At 46.5% G+C, this 25,738-nt stretch overlaps 2 protein-coding genes across 17 annotated transcripts in view; both read right to left on the bottom strand.

Annotated features, from left to right (window-relative positions):
* TELO2 (telomere maintenance 2) overlaps positions 1-4,403 on the bottom strand; it is a 45,932-nt gene extending 41,529 nt beyond the window's left edge. For 3 of the 12 annotated variants that reach the window (XM_078854620.1, XM_078854621.1, XM_073362966.2), the window contains exons 1-4: positions 4,293-4,403; positions 2,734-3,086; positions 1,495-1,772; positions 1,286-1,354 (exon numbers count right to left, since the gene is read on the bottom strand). In XM_078854620.1, coding sequence (XP_078710746.1) covers positions 1,286-1,354; positions 1,495-1,772; positions 2,734-3,065 — 679 coding nt within the window. In that variant the 5' untranslated portion in view covers positions 3,066-3,086; positions 4,293-4,403. Of the gene's footprint in view, positions 1-1,285; positions 1,355-1,494; positions 1,773-2,733; positions 3,087-4,091; positions 4,263-4,292 lie in introns of those variants that run through there. The other 9 variants (XR_013636413.1, XM_073362958.2, XM_073362962.2 and 6 more) reach the window with 6 other exon arrangements.
* A 2,194-nt stretch (positions 4,404-6,597) lies between these two features.
* RNPS1 (RNA binding protein with serine rich domain 1) lies at positions 6,598-24,414 on the bottom strand. 5 transcript variants are annotated; one of them, XM_073362948.2, is made up of 9 exons: positions 24,175-24,390; positions 21,761-21,860; positions 21,418-21,609; positions 20,940-21,095; positions 20,425-20,616; positions 13,503-13,605; positions 12,434-12,587; positions 11,694-11,835; positions 6,598-6,737 (listed from the first exon to the last, which is right to left on the bottom strand). In XM_073362948.2, exons 3-9 carry the CDS (start codon positions 21,486-21,488, stop codon positions 6,632-6,634), a joined length of 924 nt encoding a protein of 307 aa, XP_073219049.1. In that variant the 5' UTR covers positions 21,489-21,609; positions 21,761-21,860; positions 24,175-24,390; the 3' UTR covers positions 6,598-6,631. The 5 variants fall into 5 exon arrangements, with proteins under 5 accessions (XP_073219049.1, XP_073219050.1, XP_073219048.1 ...); XM_073362949.2 differs by lacking the exon at positions 24,175-24,390 and adding an exon at positions 24,056-24,168; XM_073362947.2 differs by lacking the exon at positions 21,761-21,860.
* Positions 24,415-25,738: the final 1,324 nt, after the last annotated feature.

The following is a 25,738-nucleotide window of genomic DNA, read 5'->3' as shown; positions in this document are numbered from 1 at the left end:
TGGGTGCCGGCAACAATGTATTATGTTTCACCCATTACTATCTGTGTTAATATTGTCCCATGTTTACTTGCTAAAAATGTGTTATATGTGCTGTTAAATAAAAAAAAAAGTTTGTTAAATTACAACCACAAGCTCAAATTGTCTCTCAATATATTGCTATAAAATAATTGTATAAAATATGACCCACTCAAGAATTGTTCTTGAGGGGCCAAAAGGGGTCATGTAGTAGTAAAATTTTATGTTTGTATTTTGTATAATTTAAAATAAAAAATAATAATATTGCATGTATTAAATGTACTGGTGTATGATTTAATCATATCCTGCCAGCCACCCTTTTTGAATAGCAGAAAGGAATGGCCTAATGGGCCATTTGGAAAAAAATGCATCAGCAGGAATCTGTGTCTGGGCTGATTCCAAGACAGTAACAGAAATTTTAAGATCACTACTTGGTTGTAGGTTTAGCATTTTTAAATAAGTAAAAAGATGCCATTGTTTTCTTATGCACTGCAACATGATGTTTCTGTTTAAATGTTCTGTATAAATTAATTCTGTTTTGTGTGTAAATAAAAAATATATGTGCAAAAAAATAAGTGTAAAGGCCACCGCTGAGCCAAATGTACCAAAAAAAAAACAAAAAACCACACCGCAAGAAACAAACGCAAGAACGCCAAAAGGCTGCAACATGCCCCTATAAAAATATATTTAAAAAACCACCCCCAATCAACAACTCTAAAAACAAAACAGGCACCTATCAACAGGGACAAAATAGCTGCAATAAAAAAAAAAGAATTAAAAAAACAAGTACTCATCAAACAATTAATTACAGCATAATGGTGCAAAGTTCATTAGTCCCTTCACCTGCTCTAAAATGCTAAGTGAAACCAAAATGAAAGCTCATCACATGCACAGCCTGTTATCTAGGGGCTGTGGTTTTTAACTCATTGATGTTTGCAATGCATTTTCAGAACATCAGATAGAGGGCACTAGGGTAGAATGCCCAGGACAGCAGGGCTCCTGGAAGACTAGCATTCTCATTGAGCCTTGGGAGAACAAGAATGGAACGCACTCAGATCAACCCGGAGGGGGCGGCTGTAACAGACACACAGTTGGGATGCCTCAGAAAGGAGAGCAGGCCGTGTCTACAAACTGTAGGCAACATCCCAGGCCACAAATAAATCTACCCTGATCCTCCCTCTTTTACTGACCATCCTATTACAACCACTGTTCCTTGTTGACGTAATTCTATCATATCCTTTAGCCCAAAACCATGTTACAAGGCACTCACTTTGTCTCCCATGCACGCATACCTTCCCCAGCACTTGAGACACAAAGGAGATGGAACAGTCCAAGCCACCTGTGGTAAAATGAGACACATGCTTAATGAAACACTTAGATTACCAGCCACCAACATCTTCCTGGAGACTGATTAGCAGGAGACCTCCCCTTGTACTGTTTCACTCTCTCAGTGCAGCTGTAGTTGGTCTGCAATCTCACCTCTCAGCGAGTCAGAGATCCTCTGCAACACCTGGATGATTTCAGTAGCCAGCAGAGGGAAATAGTTTTGTGGGAAGAATATAGGCAGGTTATTCCCCTGGAGCTTGTTGCACAAGTGGTCAGGCAGACACACAACCTTGTTGAGGAGGGTCTCTTGTAATGTGGGCAAACCAGCCTGTGCCTGCTGATGACAGACCTCCCACATCAGAGCCGACATGCCTCCCGTCTGCAGAAACTGTTCCAGGATGCTAATGACCTTCATCAGGCGAAAGCTGGGACTGGAAAGAAATAAGAGTGCCCCCCCCTTTTAATTAATGAGGAAGAGTACACACAAAAGAGAATCATAGAACTGGAAGGAACCTCAAGAGGTCATCTAGTCCCGTCCCCTGCACTCATGGCAGGACTAATTATCTAGACCATTCCTGACAGGTGTTTGTCTAACCTACTCTTAAAAATCTCCAATGATGGAGTGGCAATCATCCCACATCCCCGCTGTGATCCCATCAACTCACACATAGTGCCACAATGCACCAGAATGTAATTTAAGATTAGCAGTGAAATAACACTGTATCCCTACAGCTACTTCTGCCTGTGACTCTCACTGCACTTTACACGCGTTAGCAAATTCAGCCTCACTACCCCCATGGGAGGTGGGGAAATATCATCAGTACAAAACAGTGAAAAATGAAGCACCAAGAGCTGAAGTGACCCTCTCAAAGCAACACAGTGAGTCAGTGGCAGAGCCGGGAATAGAAGCCAGGTCTCCTGGGTCCCATCCCCGTGTTTTAACCACATTAAAATCTTTCTACCAATGTAGTTATGCACCTTCTACCCTTGGGCCCTGAATCATGACCAGAATGCCAAAGCCAGGAATCATCAGGCCCATCTTGAACATTCCCCTTTTATGCTTTGATGTGTAAAGGCCTCTCTATCCTGCAACTACAGCTGAACCTGGGGATTTGATTACAACACACTCGTTCTTTCACATCATTACAACAATTGCAATGTGAAGTATAAGCAGGCCAGTGCCCATACTCAACACCCAGATTAAAGCATTGGAAGTGACCACAAAGTTAGCATGGTTCATGGACAAGGCTACAAATAGACAGGTCTTTTCTGCACTAAACTGAAGCCATGTTTACCAGATCATCTGACTAGGTTGGAATTGTAGTGTGAAGGGGCCATCACATGTTTACATGCTTTTAGTGCTAACAAATATGGGGCTGAAGCCAGGCTTACCCAGTAGAAATGATGGAGTCCAGCAGAACCAGAAAGGCTTGGTCAGCTGGCCCGTCCAAGAAAAAGCTATCCCATAATTCCTTCTGCTGATCAGAGGTAAGAAGTTCTATCCATTCTGGACTCAGGTTACTGACAAGAGCTCGCAAAAAGGCAGAAAAATGCACACGGGTAAATTCTTCCCTGTCCTTCAGGGGGGCTTGGTTTTCAGTTCCACCTAGGTAGCACTTAATTGTGCCAAGCGCCTCTGAGATCTGGACTCCATTCCTGGAAGAGGAAAGGATGTTGATAGCTTCTCGTACCACACGTCCAACTTCAACGGACTCAGAATCCATCTGGTAAAGTCACTTCTGGAACTGATCAAACAAAGGGGAAAATGAAGCAGAGAAAGATGGTGCCCAGACACCTGGCTACTGCAATCTCTCTGAAAGGGCATTCTGTTTAGCCTGCAGATGAGATGAGTCTCGTAGTCTCAGCCCAGCCACTAGTGGGTGTTTCTCCACATCACAAAACTCCCACACAAACTGGCAGGCCTGCAGGCCTCTGCCCAGCACTGGAGGATTATTAGTTAATTATTATCATAATTTATTTGTATTGCAGTAGCACTTCAGAGAAGAGCCATGCAAATCCAATATCCGTAGACCATTTATGTGGATTGATGTACATGTATCTGCATAGGGCTCTACTTAAGATCCCCTGTCATGTACCAGGACCCATGATTTGACTGAGATCAGAGCCCCATGGCACTAGGTGCTGTAAACACATATGGGGCCTCAGGGTGTTAGGTGTTGTTTGCACAGGAGCTGAGACATTAGGCACTGTGCATGCACACACCCAGTCTCAGGTGCTGTGCATACACACAGGGGCTGACCAAGATCTGGGCCCCAATAAGCTAGGCCTTTACACACACATGACCTCAGATCACAAAGAGTGCCCCCTCTTCCTGCCCCTGACACACATCCTCAGAGTGCAGATGCCGTGGGCATGCACACACAGGGCCTGTGGCATTGCACATGCATGCATACAGGCCCCATGGTGCCAGGTGCTACACACACGGGTCCCATGGTGCCAGGTGCTGCACACACACAGGGACACACGCACGGGTCCCATGGCACTAGGTGTTGCGCACCCACACAGCCCGTGGTGCCAGGCACAGCTCACACTCAGGCACACACACAGATACGGGACCTGCAAGGCTAGGTGCTGCACATACATGCAATCAGGGACACAAACGGGGCCCGCAACGCTAGATGCCGTGTGCACACACACGTGGAGGGGGGGCACGGCGTTAAGCGGTGCACACATAGGTGCACATACGGAGGCCGCGGCGCTAGGCGCTGCACACACGCGCGCGCGCACACCGTGAGGGGCGGTCCCTATCCCTGTCCCAGGCGCTCGCAGCCCGCTCGCCTCGCTCTCCGGTGGCGCCGGCCGGGATCCGCGGCGTCTCGCAGCGGGCAGGGGCGGGGCTAGCAGCACCCCCGGCCCAGCGCGAGGCTCGCGTGAGGGCGGGGCGCCGAGATGTGTCGTCCCCCCACCCCAGCCTTCCGTGACAGACTTACCCCTCCGGCCCGCGCGCTCTTCCCGCTCACACCTTCTCGCTGTCACCCAGCCTAAGATTCGCCACACCCCACCCCCAGTCCACGCGTATCGAATCTGCTGAGCCGGGGCCGAAGGCAATGCTTGAAATGTCCCCTCTTAAAGAGACAGTAACACGTGACAGGGGAGCGTCCGCTCTTCCCAGCCCGCCCCCCCACGGGTCCGTGGGTTTTCCCCCTCCCAGCACCCACTGCTCACCCCACGTGGGGCTCTCCCCACCCCACTCGTACCCTGTGGTGTTTCCCGACCAAATCCAAGCCCCGAGAGCTTACAGGGGCGGTACTAGGAGGCTCGTTCACGGCATGTCACAGAATCGGGGCTGGGCGGGCTGACCTTGGCCCCAGGACAGGAAAAGGCGAAGGTGTAATAGCAACGTGCAGCCTAGCCCACAGTGCGCCCCTGAGATTTCTTCATCCCTAGCAAGCAACGCTGCTGCACAGGGCAGTACCCATGGAGAAAACACGTTCAGGCCAGGGCCTGTAGGTGCACATGCCTTAGGCGGATGGGTTGTATTAGTTGGGCTACACCACGTCTACCATGTGATCTGGATTGGCAGCTGCAGCTTGCTCCTGTTGTCACTTGGTCAGGGCTGCAGGGAGTTCTTAGATCTCTATCTCCTAGCTGCAAAGGAGATATTCTGTTGCCTGTTCCTGCCTCATTACACTGCTTTTCTTCTTGGGCTCCTGTTCTGCCACTGTGCCTCTTAATGCAGCACCTTGGAGCAGGCCCTCAGCCAGCATCAGGCTGATTCCCTCCCCCATTTGCCTGTTAGACCTGAGCAACAGGACATTCCACTCTCCTAGGCAGTTAGTGGGATATGACAACATCCCGAACGGGACTGTCCACCATACCTGTTTATTTTTTTGCCTCCAATACTGGCCTGCTGGCTGTCTCTCACAGTTGTCTTGGCAGGATGCAAAGGGATGTGATAAGTTATTTTCAAGAGCAAGGGAAGAGGTTAGAATTCCAACTGATTCCTTCATCAACTGAGAAGAGTATGGGTCTCACTACAGACTCTGAGTCAGAGAAGCAGAAAGTCAAAGGAGGCTGATGGCACTCCTGAAACTAGTACCCATGTGACATGCCCTCTGGTACAACTATGCTGGGAGGAATCTCTGCTCAAGTCTTCGAGACTGTAGATGAAACAGCAGGGGAGTAGAAGGGAAGAAAAATACAGTTCAAGCTGCACTTACTTTATTTTTACCATGTGTATGCACTGACCTCATGACACAATCACTGTTCTCTAGCTCAAATTAATTCTATTACCTTTCCTCTTGATCAGCCAGCTGCCGTTGCCAGTAACATGAAGCTCATCCATTCCAGGATTAAGTGGAAAAGATTTTATCTTAAACATTTAAAATAAAAAGGAGCTGTTAGAGTTGCTACCTCACCCCCACAATGTACAGGTGAGGCCAACAGTCTACAGGGAAGGAACCAATGAATATTCTTTAATCTTAACTCTATTGGTTTATTCAATATAGTCATTCTACACAAATACAAACACAACATGACCTAAGATGCTACAAAGTTATACAAAAAAAAATCAAACTTTATAGATTGACTGTACAATAGATGGTAAGTTACTTGCCTTTTGCAAGATTACCCAAATTAATCCAAACAGCATCAGTCTCAAACCGCCCCCTTTTCATTGCAGTAAGGTGGGGTTTTGATAGTGTTGCCAGTTTGTACTGTGTTTTCTAAAGGTGGAAACATTTACACCATTTGGTAGAGGGTTGTGTGTGAAATTTGTACCAAAACCCTTCAGGAAGGGCAAGGGGATCCCTAAAGAGGGCCGTTACAAAACAGTCCTTCAATTCTTGGCCTGTTTCTAACATGCAGTAGGTGACGCAGTGGGACTGGCCAAAAATCATCACCTTCAATGTCATGCAAGTCTGCAGCACCCTGCCTCTTTGTACAAACAGAAATTTATGATCTCACTATTCAGGGCATGGGGGCAGAATGACAACTGACTATTTAAGTTTGAGGCGGATTTCTGTGTTTGGGTACCACCAGTTCTGAAGATATGCACTGATGTCTTGAGATGGATAACACCTCACCCCACCCCATCCCTTCTCTTAGTAGTAGCCAGCCTTATGATTCCCAAAAGAGGTCAGTATTTTAGTTTTTTCTGCATGGCATGCTAAGCCTACTGGCCAGGAAACCCCCTCCTCTTAATTTGCCTTCACTGCCAGGTTTTGATTTCTCTCACTTCCCCTTACCCAGGCCCATTATAAAAAAGGTACAATATTTAGTCTGGTGGGATTTAAGTTAAAAAATAAAAAGCTGTCCAGTCCTTTTTGCTTTATCGTGAAGAGTTTGAGCTGGAGCGGCTGCGATGACGTCTTCGGCCTGGAGATCTGGATCTTGACCGTCGGCGAACAGGGGACCTGCGTCTTGGAGATCTGGATCTGCCAGAGAAAAGGACGAGAAAAGTTTCATTAGGAGACAAGGAAAACAGGTTTAAATTATTTTACATGCATCTAGCACCAGAAGGATCCCAAAACATTTTATACAAAGAGCTCTAGTGAAATGCAGCCATCTCTGGGGTGGAAGGAGGCAGCTCAACAGCACACAACTCAGCAAGAGGGAATATTTTGAACAAGGATACCATGGCAAGCCACCAGAGAACAAACTAGACCATGGGCTTTTACATTCTCACCTGAAAGACCTTGCCCCACCCAAGTAAAGAGCACTATACTCTATTTATATTTCACAGAAAATCAAAGAGCTAAGTTGATCTTACTGGTATTTAACCTGTGAATCCAGGGAGTCTAGGTACTCCAGTGCCAATACTACCACCAGCAGTACAGCCCCTCTGGCTCCGAACATTAAACTTGCGTTGTTTTTCTTTATCACACTGCAGAACTGTTAGCTTACTGCAACTTCAGAGAGTTTCTCCCTTAAACAGAAAGGGGGACAGAGCCTGGACTACAAACAGAAGCCAGTAATCTTAACTGACTTTGTAGGACCTATATACATGCATCTAATGGGAAACACAAAACAAGAAGATATCATGAACTTAAAGCCAAGAAAAAATGGTTACCTGCCTTTCATAACTGTTGTTGAGATGTGTTGCTCATGTCCATTCCATGTCAAATGTGTGCACGCCACATGCATGGAGATTTTTCCCCCAGTGGTGTCTATAGGGCCAGTTCTAGCACCGCCTGGAGGCCTACGCTCATGTACCAGTATAAGGGGCGCGACCAGCCCTGCGCCCTTCTTGCCGTCAACTCCAACAGCAGAGTAGGAGGGTGAGTCATGGAATAGACATGAACAACATCTCGAAGAACAGCTACAAAAGGTAGGCAACTATTTTTTCGAGTGCTTGCTCATGTCCATTCCATGTCAGGTGACTCACAAGCAGTGTCCTTGGAGGTGGGCTGGGAGTTCACAAGCATGCCGATAGCAACACAGCTCTCCCAAAACTGGCATTGTCTCCAGCCTATTGGGTGATTGTATAATGGGACATGAACGTGTGAATCAACGATGATGTTGCAGCCCTGCAGATGTCCTTTTTTGCGCCAGGAAGGCCGCTGAAGATGCTTGTGCCCTTGGTAGAATGGGCCTTCATAACAGCCAGAGGCAGGACTTTCGCTTGCTCATAGCATGCCCGGATACAGACTGTAATCCAGGACGAGATCCTCTGGGAGGACACCAGAAGACCTTTCATTTTATACACAACTGCAACAAACAGTTGCATGGATCTGCAGAAGGGGTTCATCCGGTCAACATAGAAGACTAAGGCCCTTCTCACATCCAGAGGGTGTCGGCATCTTTCCTCCTCTGATTTATATGGTTTTGGGAAGAAGACCAGCAGAAAAAGGTCTTGGTTGACATGGAACTGCAATACCATCTTGGGTAGAATGGCTAAGTGGAGATGCAGTTGAAACTTATCTTTAAAGAACACAGCGTAAGGAGGCTTGAAGGTCTGAAACTCTCCTGGCCAAAGTGATTGCCACCAGGAAACTGAACTTCCACGAGAGGAGCACAAGGAGAAGGACCAGGTTTAAGTCTCAAGGTGGAATCGGATCATGGACCTGTGGGTAGAACCTCTCCAACCCTTTAATGAATTTGCTTGTCATCTTCTGGCCAAAGACCAATCTGCCTCAGTTCGGGAATGAAACGCCAAGATGGCCACCAGATGGACCTTGATTGAAGACAGTGAAAGGCCTTGTTGCTTCAGATGAAGGAGATATTTCAAGATGGACTGCAAGGATGCCTGTGATGGGCACAGGTTCTGCTCAGGTGCCCGTGATGGGCACAGGTTCTGCTCAGGTGCCCAGCAAGTGAAGTATTTCCACTTGGCCAGGTAGGTTGCCCTAGCACAGAGCTTTCTGCTACCTAGCAAAATACCAAGCATGCAGTCTCATCCACATTTAGCCATGCAGCAGCACCACCATCAAATGCAGGCCTACTAGATTCAGATGGAGCAGTTGCCTGTGGTCCTACGACAGCAAGTCCGGTCTGAGAGGAAGTCCAGAAGGCTGCAACTGTGAGATCTACGAGCATGCTGAACTTATGCTAGCGAGGCCATGCTAGGGTGATCAGGATGACCTTTGCCTTGTCCCTTTTGATCTTCAGAATCATAGAATATCAGGGGAAGGGACCTCAGGAGGTCATCTAGTCCAACCCCCTGCTCAAAGCAGGGCCAATCCCCAATTTTTGCCCCAGATCCCTAAATGGTCCCCTCAAGGATTGAACTCACAACCCTGGGTCTAGCAGGCCAATGCTCAAACCACTGAGCTATCCCTCCCACCTAGAAGAACCTAGGCCATCCGACCATGACCGGAGGAAGGAATCTGAGAGAGAGTCTTTGCCTTGACCAAGCCTAGAGCAAAAGAGGTGACATTTCTTGTTCTGCCCAGAGGTAACAGGTCCACCTGGGGAGTCCCCCACCTCTGGAAGATGATGCTGGTGACCTGCGTGCGGAGAGATCACTCGTGGTAAGAGGAGAACAACCTGCTGAGGTGATCTGCCAACATGTCCCACTCTCCGGGGAAATGCGACAACGGCAGGTGAATGGAGTGCTTCACAGAGAAATCCCAGAGCCTGATGGCTTTCTGAGAGAGGATCTTGTAGTGTGCCCCTTCCTGTTGGTTGATATAAAACACCGACACTTTGTCATCGATACTTGCACCTCTCTGCCTGAGAGCTGTGGAAAGAACACTTCGCAGGCCAGGCATATTGCCCTGAGTTTCTTCACATTAACGTGTAATGACACCTCGTCCCTCGACCAGAGACCATGGGTTTTGAGGCTGCCCCCCACCCCAGGTCCAACGCATCTGATACCAGCATGATTGAGGACCGTGGGCAGCATTCCCTCTAATTTTTCCCACGCATGTGCGGAATGAATTTTGTTATGTGTACCAATATGGAGGTGATGTCTCACACATCGCCTCCATATTGGTACACATAAAATTCATGTGGTGGGGGTGGGGCCAAGGGATTTGGAGCGTGGGAGGCGGGCTCAGGGCTGGGGCAGAGGATTGGGGTGCAGGGAGTGAGGGCTCCGGCTGGGGGTGCAGGTTCTGGGGTAGGGCCAGAGATATGGGGTTTGGGGTGCAGGCTTCCTGGGGGCTACAGCAGGGAGAGAGGACTCCCCCACAGCTCTCTCTCCCTGCAGCAGCACCTGGGCAGGGAGAGGAGAGAGAAAAAAAAAAAAAGAGAGAGGCACCGCTCCCTGCTGCGGCAGGTCCGTGCTGCGGGAGAGGCGCCTCTGTCCATGTGGCTTACAGGAACTTAGGCCATAGGGACTCTAAGGGTACTCCAGATAGAACCGAGACCAGATCTAACCACCACGTCAGGGAAACCAGGACTGACATTAGAATGGTGAGAATAGAGTCCAAATGGTGCCTGCTCAGCAAGTAGACTGACAGGAGCCACATCTGAAGCTGTCTGAGGTGCAGTTGAGCATGCCACACCATGTAGGTACATGCCGCCATGTAGTCTAGCAAACACAGAAACACCCAGGAGCATCAGCAGGTGCACTGACACTCAGGTGATTAAATCTGACATGGCTTTGAACCTGGCCTCCTGCAGGAAGGCCCTGGCCTGAGACATGTCGCATACAGCTCCTATAAATTCTGTTCTTTGCACCAGGCCTAATGTTGACTTCTGCTCGTTTATTAGGAGGCCCAGCACTCTGCAAGTCGCTTGTACCGAGATGCTGTGGTGGACTTAACCCCTCAAGAAGCCTTTTATCAGCTAGTCATCGAGGTATCGGTAGATCTGTATACCTCGGCACCAGAGGTGGGCCATGACTACTGCCATACACTTCGTGAAGATTTGCGGGACCACCAAGAGGCCAAAGGCAAGTGCTGTAAACTGGTAATGTCTGTGGCCCACCATGAACCCAAGGAAGCGCCTGTGTCCTCAAAAGATGGAGGTATGTAAGTATGTGTCCTTCAAATCGAGGGCAGTGTACCTGGATCTAGTGAGGGAATGATGGAGGCCAGAGAAACCTTGCAGAACCTCAGTTTCCTGAGATACTTGTTGAGGCAACGCAGGTCTAGGATAGGCCGCAGTCGCTCTTTCAGCTTGGGAATCTAGAGATAGCAGGAGTAGAATCCTTTCCCTCTCAGTTCTGGAGGAACTACCTCCACTGCCCCTGCCTGTAGGGTTGCACCTCCTAGACAAGCGTTCTTAACTCTGAGGTTTTACTGTACAAAGATTAGGGAAGGACAGAGATTAAATGAAGGAGGGAAAATACAAGAGCTAACATCTGAAGGACATTAATAAACAGAGTTTGGTGGTTGATGGATATACTGTGGATCTTACATCATGTTAACTCAGCTATTAGGGTATGTCTACACTACAGCAGCATAGTTACCACACACTTCAGCGTAGACACAAGAGGTTTTTCCAGCAATGTAGGCAGTCCATTTCTCCGAGAAGTGGTAGCTAGGTTGATAGAAGAATTCTTTTGTCAGCCTAGCTGCGTCTACACTGGGAGTTAGGTCGACATAGCGACATCACACAGGGCATGACATTTTTCACAGCCCTGAGTGATATAGCTAGGTCAATCTAAGTTTTAGGCCCTGGTATGTAAAGAAATAGGTGTCTCAAAAACTCCAAAAGCTGTTCTGAGCACGGCCCAGTAAAGATCTCCAATCATGTCCCATAGTGGTAACAGCAGCTTCTAACAGATCTTTAAGAGTTTGTGTTTACTAAACCAGGAGTGAAGATGATCAGTCTCCAGGTTTAATAGGTCACTGATAAAGTTTGCTGAAATCAAGCCCAGGGAGGCAAAGTTACCAATGATGAAATCTGTGCCACAGACAAGATACTTGGTGCTAAGAACTAAACTTTACCACACCCTTTTTTAGCTTACACATTTCTACGGTACTTCATAAAATATGGCTCACCTTCTCCTCATGCGAGGTGGCGATCTACGCCACATTGGTGGTGGTGGCAGCATCCTCCTTGGTGGACTAAAGCGCCTGGGAGGTGGCCTAGGCCGAGGTGCCAGTACAGCTGTAGCAGTGATCTCCTGACCATCAATCTGTCCTGTTTACAGTTAAAAAAAAGAATGAGCTACAAATTTCCAGCACCAGTGTGCTACACACAGCACTATTGCACCCCTGCTACAGATTTCCATCCTCACAAGGTTGCTGCTTTGGTATGTTTGGAGCATTCGTGATCTAGTGGTTGCAGCAAGAATCAAGAGGGCTAGGTTCTCTCCCCAACTTTGCCACTGACTCATCATCTCGCCCTGAGTAAATCATTTAGACAGTCAACTTAACAATCACTTCTGCCTAAAAACCATGAAAGGTTTAGAACCTACTATTCTGACAAGCAACAATTCAGATGACAGAGTTTGGTTTTTTTTGGGTCATTTGACTTTGTAAGGCAGTGATTTATGTAAGTTCAGTTTAGCTGTCTCCCCTGTATGGTCAGTTTCACTGCTTGTGTGAGTCCCTCACCCCTCAATAGAGAAGAGAAAGACATGCGGGGGAGGGGATTAAGAAAGTGAGATTGTAAAACCACAAAAGTTGATAAGGCAACTCAGGGCAATGATCCTTTAAACTCATTTGTATCAACCCTCATATCCTCCATGGATTTCTATTAGTCCTGCCGGTTTCTTTGCACAACATCCGGTATCTACCTCCATCCATATGCTTCAGCGCCTTCTCAGCGTCATCTGGATTCTCAAACTCCACATAGGCATAACCCTTGGAGAGATGTGGATTTAACCTGTCGACTGGCATGTCAATCATTTTAATCTTCCCATAAGTGGAAAATATTTCCATGATGTGATCCTAGAGAGAGAAACAGTGATTATTAAGGACACCGCCAATTCCCACTTTACCAGATGGTATTGATAGGGAATGCTAAACTGGAGGCATACTGGTTTTTGATCTTGTTTTGTGTATCAACATCAAGGAAGACCAATCTTATTAACTGGATATGGATACAGTTGGAATTCCTACCAGCCCTCTATCGCTGCCTACTCAGCTTCTTCCTCAGGATTCCCAAGCCCTACAAATATCTACCGACTACCCTCCTCAAAAAAGGTCATAGGATCTAGGCTGTGGTAAACTGGTCAGGAGTGAAAGAATGAATGAAGTCATGAAGTTTATGTGGGAAATGGCAAGGAGAGGGGCTGTCTGGGGTCAAACACTCAAGATGACAGATGTATTTTCTCTCTAACATTTACGATCATTTATATAGCATCATATAGTTACATGTTCCCTCTAAGAAGGCTTCACACCTCACCAAAACAATTATCTGGCAAGGAGGACTGAACTGAGCACCACTCCTGCAGATCAGTTGCAGACATTCTCAGCTGGCCTCCAGTTGTAATTTTTCAACTTCCAATAAAGACAAATGTAAGCTACACAACACCCTGCGAGAGAACCAGGAAACCAACTACAGGTTTAAATCCAAGTCCCCTGCTTAATAGCACAGGGCACTAGATCTGGGACATGGCATACAGGTCTTTTGAGAATCATACCCTGGCATGGATTAATTGCTCTTGGTGCCATGCAAGTTTCCCCACAGACAGGTCTGCCAATGCACCTCAACCTTGCATATGGATAATGTAAGAACTTCCAACACAGTGACACCTGATTGCAAGCTAGTAATAAACTGTTTCTGAAGATACTTTTTAAAAAAACTCAAATCACTCTCCCAAAGATGTGAAAGTTCAAGGATAAAGAGGGGCAGGCCATTACCTTGGTCACATTTCTGGTGAGTCTCCCAACATGCACTTTGGTAGGTCTGGGTGATGGACTCCGTCTCTTCCGCTCTTTTTCGTCTCTCTTGGGTGGCTTCGACCTGAGTTGAATATCACAGAACTATCAAATCTCCTGGTAACGTACAAGCCAATCCCCAAAACTAAGGCTACGTTTTAGTCATGGTCATGGACAGGTCACTTGCAGTAAACAAAAATTCATGGCCTATACTATATACCCCTAACTAAAACTTCAGGGGAGGGGGGTAGGAAGAGGTGCAGGTGCTCTGGGGGGCACCGCAGCACACAGCTCGGGCCCCCTGCTGGTGCTCCATGAATCCGTGACTTCTGTGATGGACTCACAGCCTTACCCATAACACATAAAGGTGACTGGCAAAGGATCATTTTGAACCAGACTTGTATCTTGTTTTGCTTCTTTATAATAAATAAGGGTCTAAAAAATCTGCAGGAATGGAGAGTTTAAAAGAAATATCCTGAATGTCAAATCTGTTTATCTCTGATTTTGCTGGAGGACCTCTTGGGATCTAGAGCATATGTACTGTGAGTTCTCATACATTAACTGAAGAGGAGCTAGTGTCTTGCTGGGTTCATAGCCAAACCTAGCAACCACTTCCATCAGCACAGGTTTGGTTTTGGCAGCTTTCTGTCTATGGACATGTTATTAGGATGGAAGACCAATGAATTATGAAGCAAGCTTAGCAAGGAATGTTCCTACATAGCACAACCGTGTTGTTGCCAAAAGCTTAAGATAAGATTGCCGGTGATGCACATAAACCAAATATCCAGCCAGACCACCTTAAAGACCTAACTAGAAATTGATCCAAGTGGCGCTCAATCTGCAAGAAGGCTACATAGAATCATAGAATATCAGGGTTGGAAGGGACCTCAGGAGGTCATCTAGTCCAACCCCCCTGCTCAAAGCAGGACCAATCCCCAATTAAATCATCCCAGCCAGGGCTTTGTCAAGCCTGACCTTAAAACTTCTAAGGAGGGAGATTCTACCACCTCCCTAGGTAACGCATTCCAGTGTTTCACCACCCTCCTAGTGAAAAAGTTTTTCCTAATATCCAACCTAAACCTCCCCCACTGCAACTTGAGACCATTACTCCTTGTCCTGTCCTCTTCTACCACTGAGAATAGTCTAGAACCACCCTCTTTGGAACCACATCTCAGGTAGTTGAAAGCAGCTATCAAATCCCCCCTCACTCTTCTCTTCTGCAGACTAAACAATCCCAGTTCCCTCAGCCTCTCCTCAGAAGTCATGTGTTCCAGACCCCTAATCATTTTTGTTGCCCTTCGCTGGACTCTCTCCAATTTTTCCACATCATTCTTGTAGTGTGAGGCCCAAAACTGGACACAGCACTCCAGATGAGGCCTCACCAATGTCGAATCGAGGGACGTGATCATTCCTCTCTATCTGCTGGCTATGCCCCTACTTATACATCCCAAAATGCCATTGGCCTTCTTAGCAACAAGGGCACACTGTTGACTCATATCCAGCTTCTCGTCCACTGTCACCCCTAGGTCCTTTTCCGCAGAACTGCTGCCTAGCCATTCGGTCCCTAGTCTGTAGCGGTGCATTGGATTCTTCCGTCCTAAGTGCAGGACCCTGCACTTATCCTAGTTGAACCTCATCAGATTTCTTTTGGCCCAATCCTACAATTTATCTAGGTCCCTCTGTATGCTATCCCTACCTGCCACCGTATCTACCACTCCTCCTAGTTTAGTATCATCCGCAAATTTGCTGAGAGTGCAATCCACACCATCCTCCAGATCATTTATGAAGATCTTGAACAAAACCGGCCCCAGGACCGACCCTTGGGGCACTCCACTTAATACCGGCTGCCAACTAGACATGGAGCCATTGACCACTACCCGTTGAGCCCGACAATCTAGCCAACTTTCTACCCACCTTATAGTGCATTCATCCAGCCCATACTTCTTTAGCTTGCTGACAAGAATACTGTGGGAGACCGTGTCAAAAGCTTTGCTAACGTCAAGAAACAATACATCCACTGCTTTCCCTTCATCCACAGAACCAGTAATCTCATCATAGAAGGCAATTAGATTAGTCAGGCATGACCTTCCCTTGGTGAATCCATGCTGACTGCTCCTGATCACTTTCCTCTTGTGTAAGTGCTTCAGGATTGATTCCTTGAGGACCTGCTCCATGATTTTTCCGGGGACTGAGGTGAGGCTGACTGGCCTGTAGTTCCCAGGATCCTCCTTCTTCCCTTTTTTAAAGATGGGCACTACATTAGCCTTTTTCCAGTCGTCCGGGACTTCCCCCGATCGCCATGAGTTTTCAAAGATAATGGCCAATGGCTCTGCAATCACAGCCGCCAACTCCTTTAGCACACTCGGATGCAACGCATCCAGCCCCATGGACTTGTGCACGTCCAGCTTTTCTAAATAGTCCCTAACCACTTCTTTCTCCACAGAGGGCTGGCCACCTACTCCCCATGCTGTGTTGCCCAGCGTAGCATTCTGGGAGCTGACCTTGTTCATGAAGACAGAGGCAAAAAAAGCATTGAGTACATTAGCTTTTTCCACATCCTCTGTCACTAGGTTGCCTCCCCCATTCAGTAAGGGGCCCACACTTTCCTTGGCTTTCTTCTTGTTGCTAACATACCTGAAGAAACCCTTCTTGTTACTCTTGACATCTCTTGCTAGCTGCAGCTCCAGGTGCAATTTGGCCCTCCTGATTTCATTCCTACATGCCCGAGCAACATTTTTATACTCTTCCCTGGTCATTTGTCCAATCTTCCACTTCTTGTAAACTTCTTTTTTATGTTTAAGATCCGCAAGGATTTCACTGTTAAGCCAAGCTGGTCGCCTGCCATATTTACTATTCTTTCGATACATCGGGACGGTTTGTCCCTGTAACCTCAATAGGGATTCTTTGAAATATAGCCAGCTCTCCTGGACTCCTTTCCCCCTCATGTTATTCCCCCAGGGGATCCTACCCATCAGTTCCCTGAGGGAGTCAAAGTCTGCTTTCCTGAAGTCCAGGGTCCATATTCTGCTGCTCTCCTTTCTTCCCTGTGTCAGGATCCTGAACTCGACCAACTCATGGTCACTGCCTCCCAGATTCCCATCCACTTTTGCTTCCCCTACTAATTCTTCCCGGTTTGTGAGCAGCAGGTCAAGAAAAGCTCTCCCCCTAGTTGGCTCCTCCAGCACTCGCACCAGGAAATTGTCCCCTACATTTTCCAAAAACTTCCTGGATTGTCTGTGCACCGCTGTAGTGCTCTCCCAGCAGATATCAGGATGATTAAAGTCGCCCATGAGAACCGGGCGTGCGATCTAGTAGCGTCTGCGAGTTGCTGGAAGAAAGCCTCATCCCCCTGGTCCGGTGGTCTATAGCAGACTCCCACCACTACATCACTCTTGTTGCTCATGCTTCTAAACTTAATCCAGAGACACTCAGGTTTTTCTGCAGTTTCATACCGGAGCTCTGAGCAGTCATACTGCTCCCTTACATACAGTGCTACTCCCCCATCTTTTCTGCCCTGCCTCTCCTTCCTGAACAGTTTATCCTTTGGGATTTGCCATAATGACGGAGTGTTCAGTGTTGAACAGATTTCCTTTCTCTCAAGTGTTTTATTAGCCACTGGAGTTACATGCGTGTTCTCAAAAACAGATGCGTTTAAATACTTCTTAAAAAAATTTTTTTTGCTATTGCTCAGCTTTCAGTTTCTTGACTTGTGATCCCAAATGCACTAGGTTCACCAGTCAAAGTCTACCAGGGTAGATAAGATCTAAATTTCTGTTTTTAAAAAAAAGCAGATAAACTTTTGGAAACAATATTTCAGACCCTCTACATACATCACAAATAAGTGAAGGGGCACTGTAACAGGGTGCTGGCTAAGGAACCCTGAGCCAGGCCTCTCTCACACCAGCTGCAATTAAGAAAGGGGAATTAGAGCTGGCTGAGTAAGCCCAGGCCTGAGTGGCAAACGGGGAACAGCTGCCAGCCTCTTTAGCCAGGGGCTACATAAAGGCTGGCAGGAAGGAAGCCGAAGTGGGAGAAGGAAAGGGAGGAGCCAGAGAGTTAGAGGGAGTGGGAGCTCTTCTCTGCTGGCTGCAGGAATTAGAACAGGGGTTCTCAAACCCAGGTCAGGACCCCTCAGGGGGTCGCGAGGTTATTACATGGGCATCACGAGCTGTCAGCCTCCACCCCAAACCCTGCTTGGCCTCCAGCATTTATAATGGCGTTAAATATATTAAAAAGTGGTTTTAATTTATATTGGGCGGGGGAGCTGCACTCAGAGGCTTGTTATGTGAAAGGGGTCACCAGTACAAAAGTTTGAGAACCACTGAGCTAGCAGTTCCTGGGGCTGTGATACTGAAGCTGTAGCTAGGTGGTGGGAAAGTAAACTGTAAATAAAGGGCACAGGTGATTGCACCAACAGAGAGTTCTCTGGCTGGTTTGTGGGTGCAGCAGGGGCAGAAACCAGAGAGGGCCAGCTGCACCCCCATTACAGGCAAAAAGCCAAATTATATTTGGGTGGGGGAGAAGGTGCATTTATACTGGTCCACCAATAAAACCCCTTCACAATAGTCATTTCCACATAATTTTAGCAGCTATCCCAGACAGGTTTAGGTTAATACAGACATACCATTTGAAAATGGAGTTTTCAAGCTTTCAGATGGTATCAACCAATGGATCTTATCTGTTTTCCAATCGGTTAAATGGGGATATTACCTCACAAGGGCACACTGGTGAAGACTGTTTATAGTGCTTTGAAGTGGTAAAGTTAAATGCAAGTATTATTAACTCTAACTGCTCAAATTAGTGGCTGCTAAGAGAAAGAATCACACTATAGGGGTTGCATAAAGGGAATGGGAGAAGCCAAGGCATGGGAATAAGGGCCCATCTATACTAAGGACATTTTAGAAAAGTTTCACAGCATTGCTAATGGGAACCCGAGTGTAAATGAGTTATGGCTGCTGACACCATATTGGTCAGAGTAACTCCCGCAGAGTTAGAGGACAGTACTGAAAATTATGTCTGCAACTGAAACCCCAATGATACTATGGCTCCTAGCATTGTTAACATCAGTTTAGGTCATGGGGAAAAATTCTCCTAAATTTCCTAAGCGTAGACAGAGCCTAAGAGACAGCAGGCTATTATTCTTTACCCCTTTGAAGTCAAAGAACAGTGAGGGATGCAGGAGGTGACATGGGCACAGTAAACAGGCAAATTATAGATCTAGCAATTCAGAGCTTTCCGATTTCTGCTCTCTAGACAGAGACCCTGGTGCCATGTGATTATGCAATCACTTAAATTGCTGCATATTTCTGGAGTATTTTTAAATTGGCACATAATTGTACTCCAAAAAAAATGAAACCTTTAATTTGAAACAGTTAATTCTATAATCTTTATAGTTGCTAAAATACCCCTCACAATGTGAAGTGAATGTAAATTGATGCTGTAGGAATGTGTGCCTATATCTTGGGGAGGGAACACCTTGAAGATAAAAGTTCCCAATAATTTCATTGGAATGTTGGCTCTGAAATCTGACAAATTAATATGACAACACTAGCTATTTGACTACTGAGCATTTTAGATTTATTAGCCTGATATTTCTGCTATCATTTTTAGAGGTACTGGCAGGGCGTAGCTGGCACCTACTTGCTATCAAGTCAAATCTAATCCCACCCCCAGAATTTAAAGTGAAGAGAGTACGGAAAAAGATGCACCCCCTGTCTACCAGCAAAAGCCTCAACTGCCTCCTGGATATCAAAACTGAGAACACCTCCCCCAGCCTTTCTAGGCATCAAAAGCCTAACGCATCCCCCAACCTGTTGATGTGGAAAGCCAGTTATTTTCACGTCTACAATCACAGTCACTATAAAGATCTGAAACATGCTGAAAATTACTTACATCCCAATCCTGCAAACACACACACGATTAACTTGGCTATTGTAATTACGCCCATTTGCAGGATCAAAGCCATAGCCTGTAAGTGCATTAAGCAGGAACCATAACTTTTGATACATGCACATACAGTGTCTAACACAATGGGACCCTAATCCTTGTTTGGAGCTTTTTGTACTATAACAATACAAACAATAAGCTCTGAGGGTGGCCTAAGGCAAATATCAATAAACCACCAAAAAGCATACTGAACCGATTACAATAGACTGAGTGGGGGAAGCAAAGTACCTGACATACACAAGGCCTTTGTTACAGACCCCAAATTTTCACACTCTTAAGATTTGTTTCCAGCCCTTCCTAACGTCCACGTCTACATGAGTAAATGAAACATTGTGCCTGTATAGCACCTTTGTGGGGGAGAAAAAAATCAAACTGTTTCCAAACAACTGTCCAGTACAGACACTTCTTTTGGGGGGAGAACAGTCTTGTACTCAGAAGGAACTGGACTAGACAACTTATGATTTTGTGACTTTATTCACAGCACTAGTTTCATGTTATACCCAAAGTGAAGAATTCTAGAGAAACAAAGAAACAGATTCTACTCAGTTCAATCTCTACCTTACAAGGAATCGTGTTTTTCTTTAAATTTTTCCACCAGTTTCAATCTGCTACAAGTCCCAGAGTATGCAGAGAAACAGTCTTATATGCCCCACCTTCTGTAGATCCCAAATAATCAGGCATGGATACATTTTAGATACGTGATTTTGCATGTGTGGTATATGTGAGCGTCAGTTATGAATTAATGAGATCTTTAAACTCCTTCCTGAAGAACATGTAGTTATGTTACAAGCGCAGGTGGCATGCATGCTCAAGCAATAGCTAGATTATATCTCTGGGATATGAATAAAGCACGCAATTTATTTTTAAACAGATAGATTAGTTCTCTGTTCACAAGCCCACACACTCCATGGCAACTTCCCAACCACCTGATAATTTTAAGTGGATGAATCAAACTCACTTGGAGCGAGAACGTCTCCTGTTGTCATGTCTACGTCGAGAGGGGCTTGGGGATCCAGAGGAACTGCTGGAACTGGAGCTACGAGAGGTGCTAGAGCTCCCAGAGCGGCTTGATGCAGAGGAGGAACTGGACCCACTGCTGGAACCAGTGCTGGAGCTGGACCCTGAACTGGAAGTGGAGCTGGAGCGGGATCTTTTGGGGAAAAAAAATGAGTGCAGAATACACAGGGGAAAGGATAGCTGAATATCGTCTCCAGGTAAGCACAAGACAAGAATTGGTGGTTAAAGTGATGAGAGCTCAACTTCACAGCTAACATTATTTCAGCCAAGGGAGAGATTGCACTCTGTGCAAAGCATACTCATTGATAAAGCAAGAGGGTCACTTTTTAGCAACACAATCCCCCAAGGAGTCTTCTAATATGGGGAACCACAAAGCAGACATGTAGCATTTTTACAGGAGCACAACTCACTACTATTTGGGCTATCACTGGGATGCACTACAGAAACTCTGGTTACCTGGTACTGCTACTACCACTGGAAGCACTGCGCCTTTTGCGCGTTTTGTCCCGACCACGATCCTTTTCACTTGATTCCTTGGTGGACACTTTGTCCTTGGATCTGTCCTTGGATTTGTCTTCAGTCCGATCTTTGCGCTTTGTTGGAGAGGGAGCCCTTTAAAAAGAAAAGGTCAAAAGAAATTATTTCACTTAAAAAAACAAAACAAAAACAAAACACTAAACTTTAAAGCCAACTTAGAATAACCATTATTGCAGGGCCAGAGCACTAGGATTTTTTAGTTTTTTTTAAAAACACAGATCACAAAAGTTCATACTACAGAGAGACTTTAAAGAAGGAAGTCAAAGTTGTAATTTAAGAAAATTCTCATTGTGAGAAGAGATACACATTTCCAATTCCACATCCTCACTGGAAACACCCTAGTATCCTACATGTCCCCAGTGGGGATAAGCCTCGAAAATTCAGACAGAATTATTACCTAGTGCTGGATTTTTTATTATTTTCTTTGAATCCTAGCAAACTCTTCTTTTTCATTCCTGAAAACTCCATTTTCCCTTCTGAGGCGTCCCAAGCAGCACTGGATGGGCCTCACTTATCTCAAATCTCACTTCTAACTCCTTGATTCTGAGAAACGATCCCTAATCGAGTGCAATAAACTCCAAAGAGCGGCCTAGTGACAAGATAAAAGGGTTTAGAAACAAGAAATTAATGTATTGGCAAAAACAACAAACCTATTTTTCAATAAAGGCAGCAGGAGGTGGGGGTCAGCTAATGAGATATTGACAGTATCATATTGTACACACAGTACTGTAGTTACTCACATTGTTACATTGCTATTAGAGCCAAACACCTGTGCCTGCTCACACAGATACACACTGTCCATCTTGCTGAAGACTTGATATGGATGCTTCAAGGTGTCAGCTGACATTTTCATAAGAGTACAAAGGGTACAAATTAGCAAGCCGAGACATATGGCTGACAGAGAAAACATGGATTTTCCCTGAGTTTTCCTCTGACAGGTGTGTGTGTTCCTAACCTGCCTTGTGACAGCCATCCACCCCTCAGAGGACTAAGCACTGCTTCCTCTAGAGCCAATTGCTGCCACAAGGTATGTTGGTTAGCAAAGGGGTGTTTCCCAAGAGCTACATAGGGCACTCTGTGTCCCTACTTTCAGTGGATGCAAGCTGCCTCCATTGCTCTGCCAGCCTTGAAAGCAAGGGACTGAGCTGAGGAACCAGTCTGATGCACTGTTGTAACTGCAACAGTGCATGTCCAAATCTCTCTTGGTGGAAGGCCTACATGGGGCTCAAATTTCATCCACCCCTACAGATCTCTTTGTACTCCTGATACATATAAAAGGACAGAAATCAACACATCATTAATTCATATTAAAATATTAGTCATGAGCTGAACCCTAGGTGCAATCCATCAGAGGTCCTTTTATCCCATATATAATATGGTATCCCAATATATCTTCATGTTTTAACTAAATTGGTAGATTGCTTACCATTTAATAAGGTGCCAGAGGTATGTGACCTAATAGCCATTAGCAGCAGTTGGTAGATTGCTCCTGTTTGGTTTATGCTCACTACAGAGTCAACTTAACAGTCACCATTATGGTGGTCATAAGCTGTATACAGTATCTCTTATCCTAGTCAACTCATTAAACATTTGGAAGGCAACTGGAGATTATTTGCATTTTTAAAAGTGACTATGCACTGCCAGACCCATAAAACAGGATACATAATGCTACTAACAAAAATGAAGCTAGATATTTAGGCACATTACATAAATTACATATTTAGAAACATTACATTGCCATAAAATTTGGCAATACAAATACACTCCATATAGTTTTCTGGATTTCATATTGTTTTGTCCTTTGAATCTGCAATTCTCTTACACTGATTTTCTGGAGCAGGACAATTTGCCCATTGTCTCCCTTCCCCCCCATGGAAACTCATTTTGTCTTGCTTATTTGCAATCAACAAATTGACTGCAAATGTCTACTTTCCGATGAGACAAAACTGAATCTCAGTGAACGAGACAAGACTACATGACTTTCACCCAGTTATCACATATATTCAGGCTGAAACTTTGTTCCTAGCAAACACTCACTGGAAGATAATTCCATCAGGAACAAGTTATGTATACATTTACAGAAAAACATATACATGCATATGCAAGCAATATGCTTTTTTCCTACTTATTACCAAGAAAACCTCTCTACTAACAAATGAGAGTTTCTGCAACACCTAATATCTAAATGAAAAATATAAGCAAAAGTCATACAGAATATGCAGATTTGATACTTTACTCTCTCACTTCCCTGCTCTAGGGAGTTATGCACCTCAGCTCTACTCCTGTAAAGTTACATTTCAGTGATGGGTGAGGCAAACTCAGCTCTGCCAAAGACTTCCTGTATGGTCTTCGGTATTAAGGCAAGTCATTTAGTCTCAGTCTTTCTGTGCTCCAAGTTCCCATTTGGAAAATGGTGATAACATTTCCTTATAGAAGTGTTACAAGGTTAAATTCATTAGCATACAAGGAGCAGTTAGCTACTATAGCGATAGAGACCACAGAAATACCCAGATAAATACATGCTTGTGTTCAGTCTGTATCTCAGTTTGCACAGCATATTTTAGGGAAAATGTGCTGTAATTTGCAGTGCCAGATGCACTATGGTTTTGCTAGTAACCACAGAACATGTACGGCCTTACTGTGAACGTGGCCACGATGACGGCTGAGAAACAGGAACAGAAAAGCAGCCCCGAACAGGATCGATACAGAGGCGGATCCTCCCCTAGAACTGCCCCTGCAATTAGCAGGTACAGCAGAACAGAGAACATGGCGGGAGAGGGCAGTACTGGAACCTGCACCCTGTTCCAGAGCGGCCCACCCCTGACCCCCAGCTACAAGGGAACGCAGCTTCACCACCCCCGCTGCAAAACCCCAGCGGGGCGGCCTGGCCCAAGTGCACAGCGATCCCCGTAAGCATGAGGAAGGAGAGGTGGCTCTGCGGCCCAGTCCTAAACTCCCAGGCAGGTTTTCCAAAGACCCCTCCCCCAAGGCTCCTTCCTCCGGGGCGGGTTAGGTCACGGCCTTCCCATCCCCACCTGCCATATCCTGCTCCGCAGCGCCAGGCCCCTCCTCTAAGGGCCCGGAGATGATCGCGGGGCCCCCCGACGCCTCACCCAGGCCGGATGCCGCAAGATCCCCCGCCACCCTCACTTACATCCTCGGCGCCCGCCACTGCCGCCGCTCCCAACCCCGTCGCGCTCAATAGACGTGGTTCTACACAGAGCGGGAAGCGCCCCGGACGGCGCATGCTGATGGCGTCACCCGCCAAAGGCGCAGAGGGATGCGGAAGGCATTTAAAGAGACAGGGTCCGTGTCGCTCGCTGCTGCTGGCAGCGCGGGCTGCAGCCCGGCTGAGACTGTTCGCCGCCCCCTAGGTCTGATGGGGGCTGGAGTCATGGCCGCCGCCGACTACTCCGTTCTGCGTGGAGAACAGCCTCCCGGCCCCACTCTCCCAAAAAGCTCCTCGCAGGGTTCCCGCAGTTCACCCGGTGCGTCGTGTCCACACCCACCATATCTGCCCTGGCCCCGCCCCATCTAACCGCCATCTGCCATAACCTCATGCCGACTTTCTGAGGGAACAAAGCCAAACATCCTTGTCCCGCCCCTTCTCTGAGGCCCCGCCTGGCTCACTCCATCTTCGTCCCTCCTTCTGTCGCTCACTGTCGCCCACCCTCGCTTACTCGCTCATTTTTACCCGGCTAGGGAGGGTCCCTTGGGTATTAGGTGGAAAACTGGACAATGGGAAACCCCACCCAGCGTCCTCCAGGGTCTACTCATCCTACACAACAGCATCAGCACCTGCCCCCCATGTGTCCCTCCCACCCAGCATCTGCCGTGGGCTGTGCACTGCACCCAGCCTCTCCCTGCTTGTCCTATAGGATGGCACCAGCCTCTGCCATAGCCTCCACATGTCCCTCCCACCCAGCATCTGCCATAGCCCCTGTCAAGGCTGATTCCCCACTCTGGCACTTTGAGTGCAAGGATTCTAAAAATTAATACTGGCCACTCCAGGCTTGTATTAAATTCCCAAGGTTACAGCTTTTCTTTGACTTTGGATGGGTAGATGGTTCCACCACCCAAGTGCAAAAACCCCTTTGAGAACCCAGGAAGGCACACTTGGGAATTCCTTCCTGTGGGGTACCCTCAAGCCCTTTCACACCCCGCCCCCCCCCCCCCGTGCTCTAGGGAAGAGCTGAAAAAAAACCAAAGGAAATCAGCTGTTGCCACCAGCTACTTAAACAACATGTGCACAAACCTCTTAGGACAAAGAACTCCAATCCCGTTCTTTAAAAAGGTAAATTTTATTTAAAAAAGAAAAAAATACATCTGAAAACTCAGGCTATTGCTAGATTTCAAAAGAGCAAATACAAAAATTAAGAATCAAGAATAGCTTTCTTTAGGTCCAGCTTAAGGGTTACAAGCAAAACAAAAGCACCTGGGGCTAGCACAGAGGAATCCACAAGCCATAAAGAAATAAAAGATATAAACCTAATTGCTTCTTCCTAGACACTTTCTGATCTACTTACATATCTGAGGTTTTAAATGAGTAGTTTCTAGGTATGATCTGATGATTTTTCATACCTGGCCCAAAGCTTCTTACAACATTGCTGCTCTGTCCCTTCTCTCCAGGAGAACAACACAGACAGACAAAGGGGAAGTTTTTTCCCCAATTTTAAAAAGTTCTAGCCTTTCCATTGGCTCTTTTGGTAAGTTGCCCA

Source organism: Lepidochelys kempii, chromosome 10 (assembly GCF_965140285.1).
Source record: "Lepidochelys kempii isolate rLepKem1 chromosome 10, rLepKem1.hap1, whole genome shotgun sequence".
NCBI lineage: Eukaryota > Metazoa > Chordata > Testudines > Cheloniidae > Lepidochelys > Lepidochelys kempii.
The sequence above is the reverse complement of the archived record's forward strand: the minus strand, read 5'-3'. Positions and strand labels throughout refer to the sequence as shown.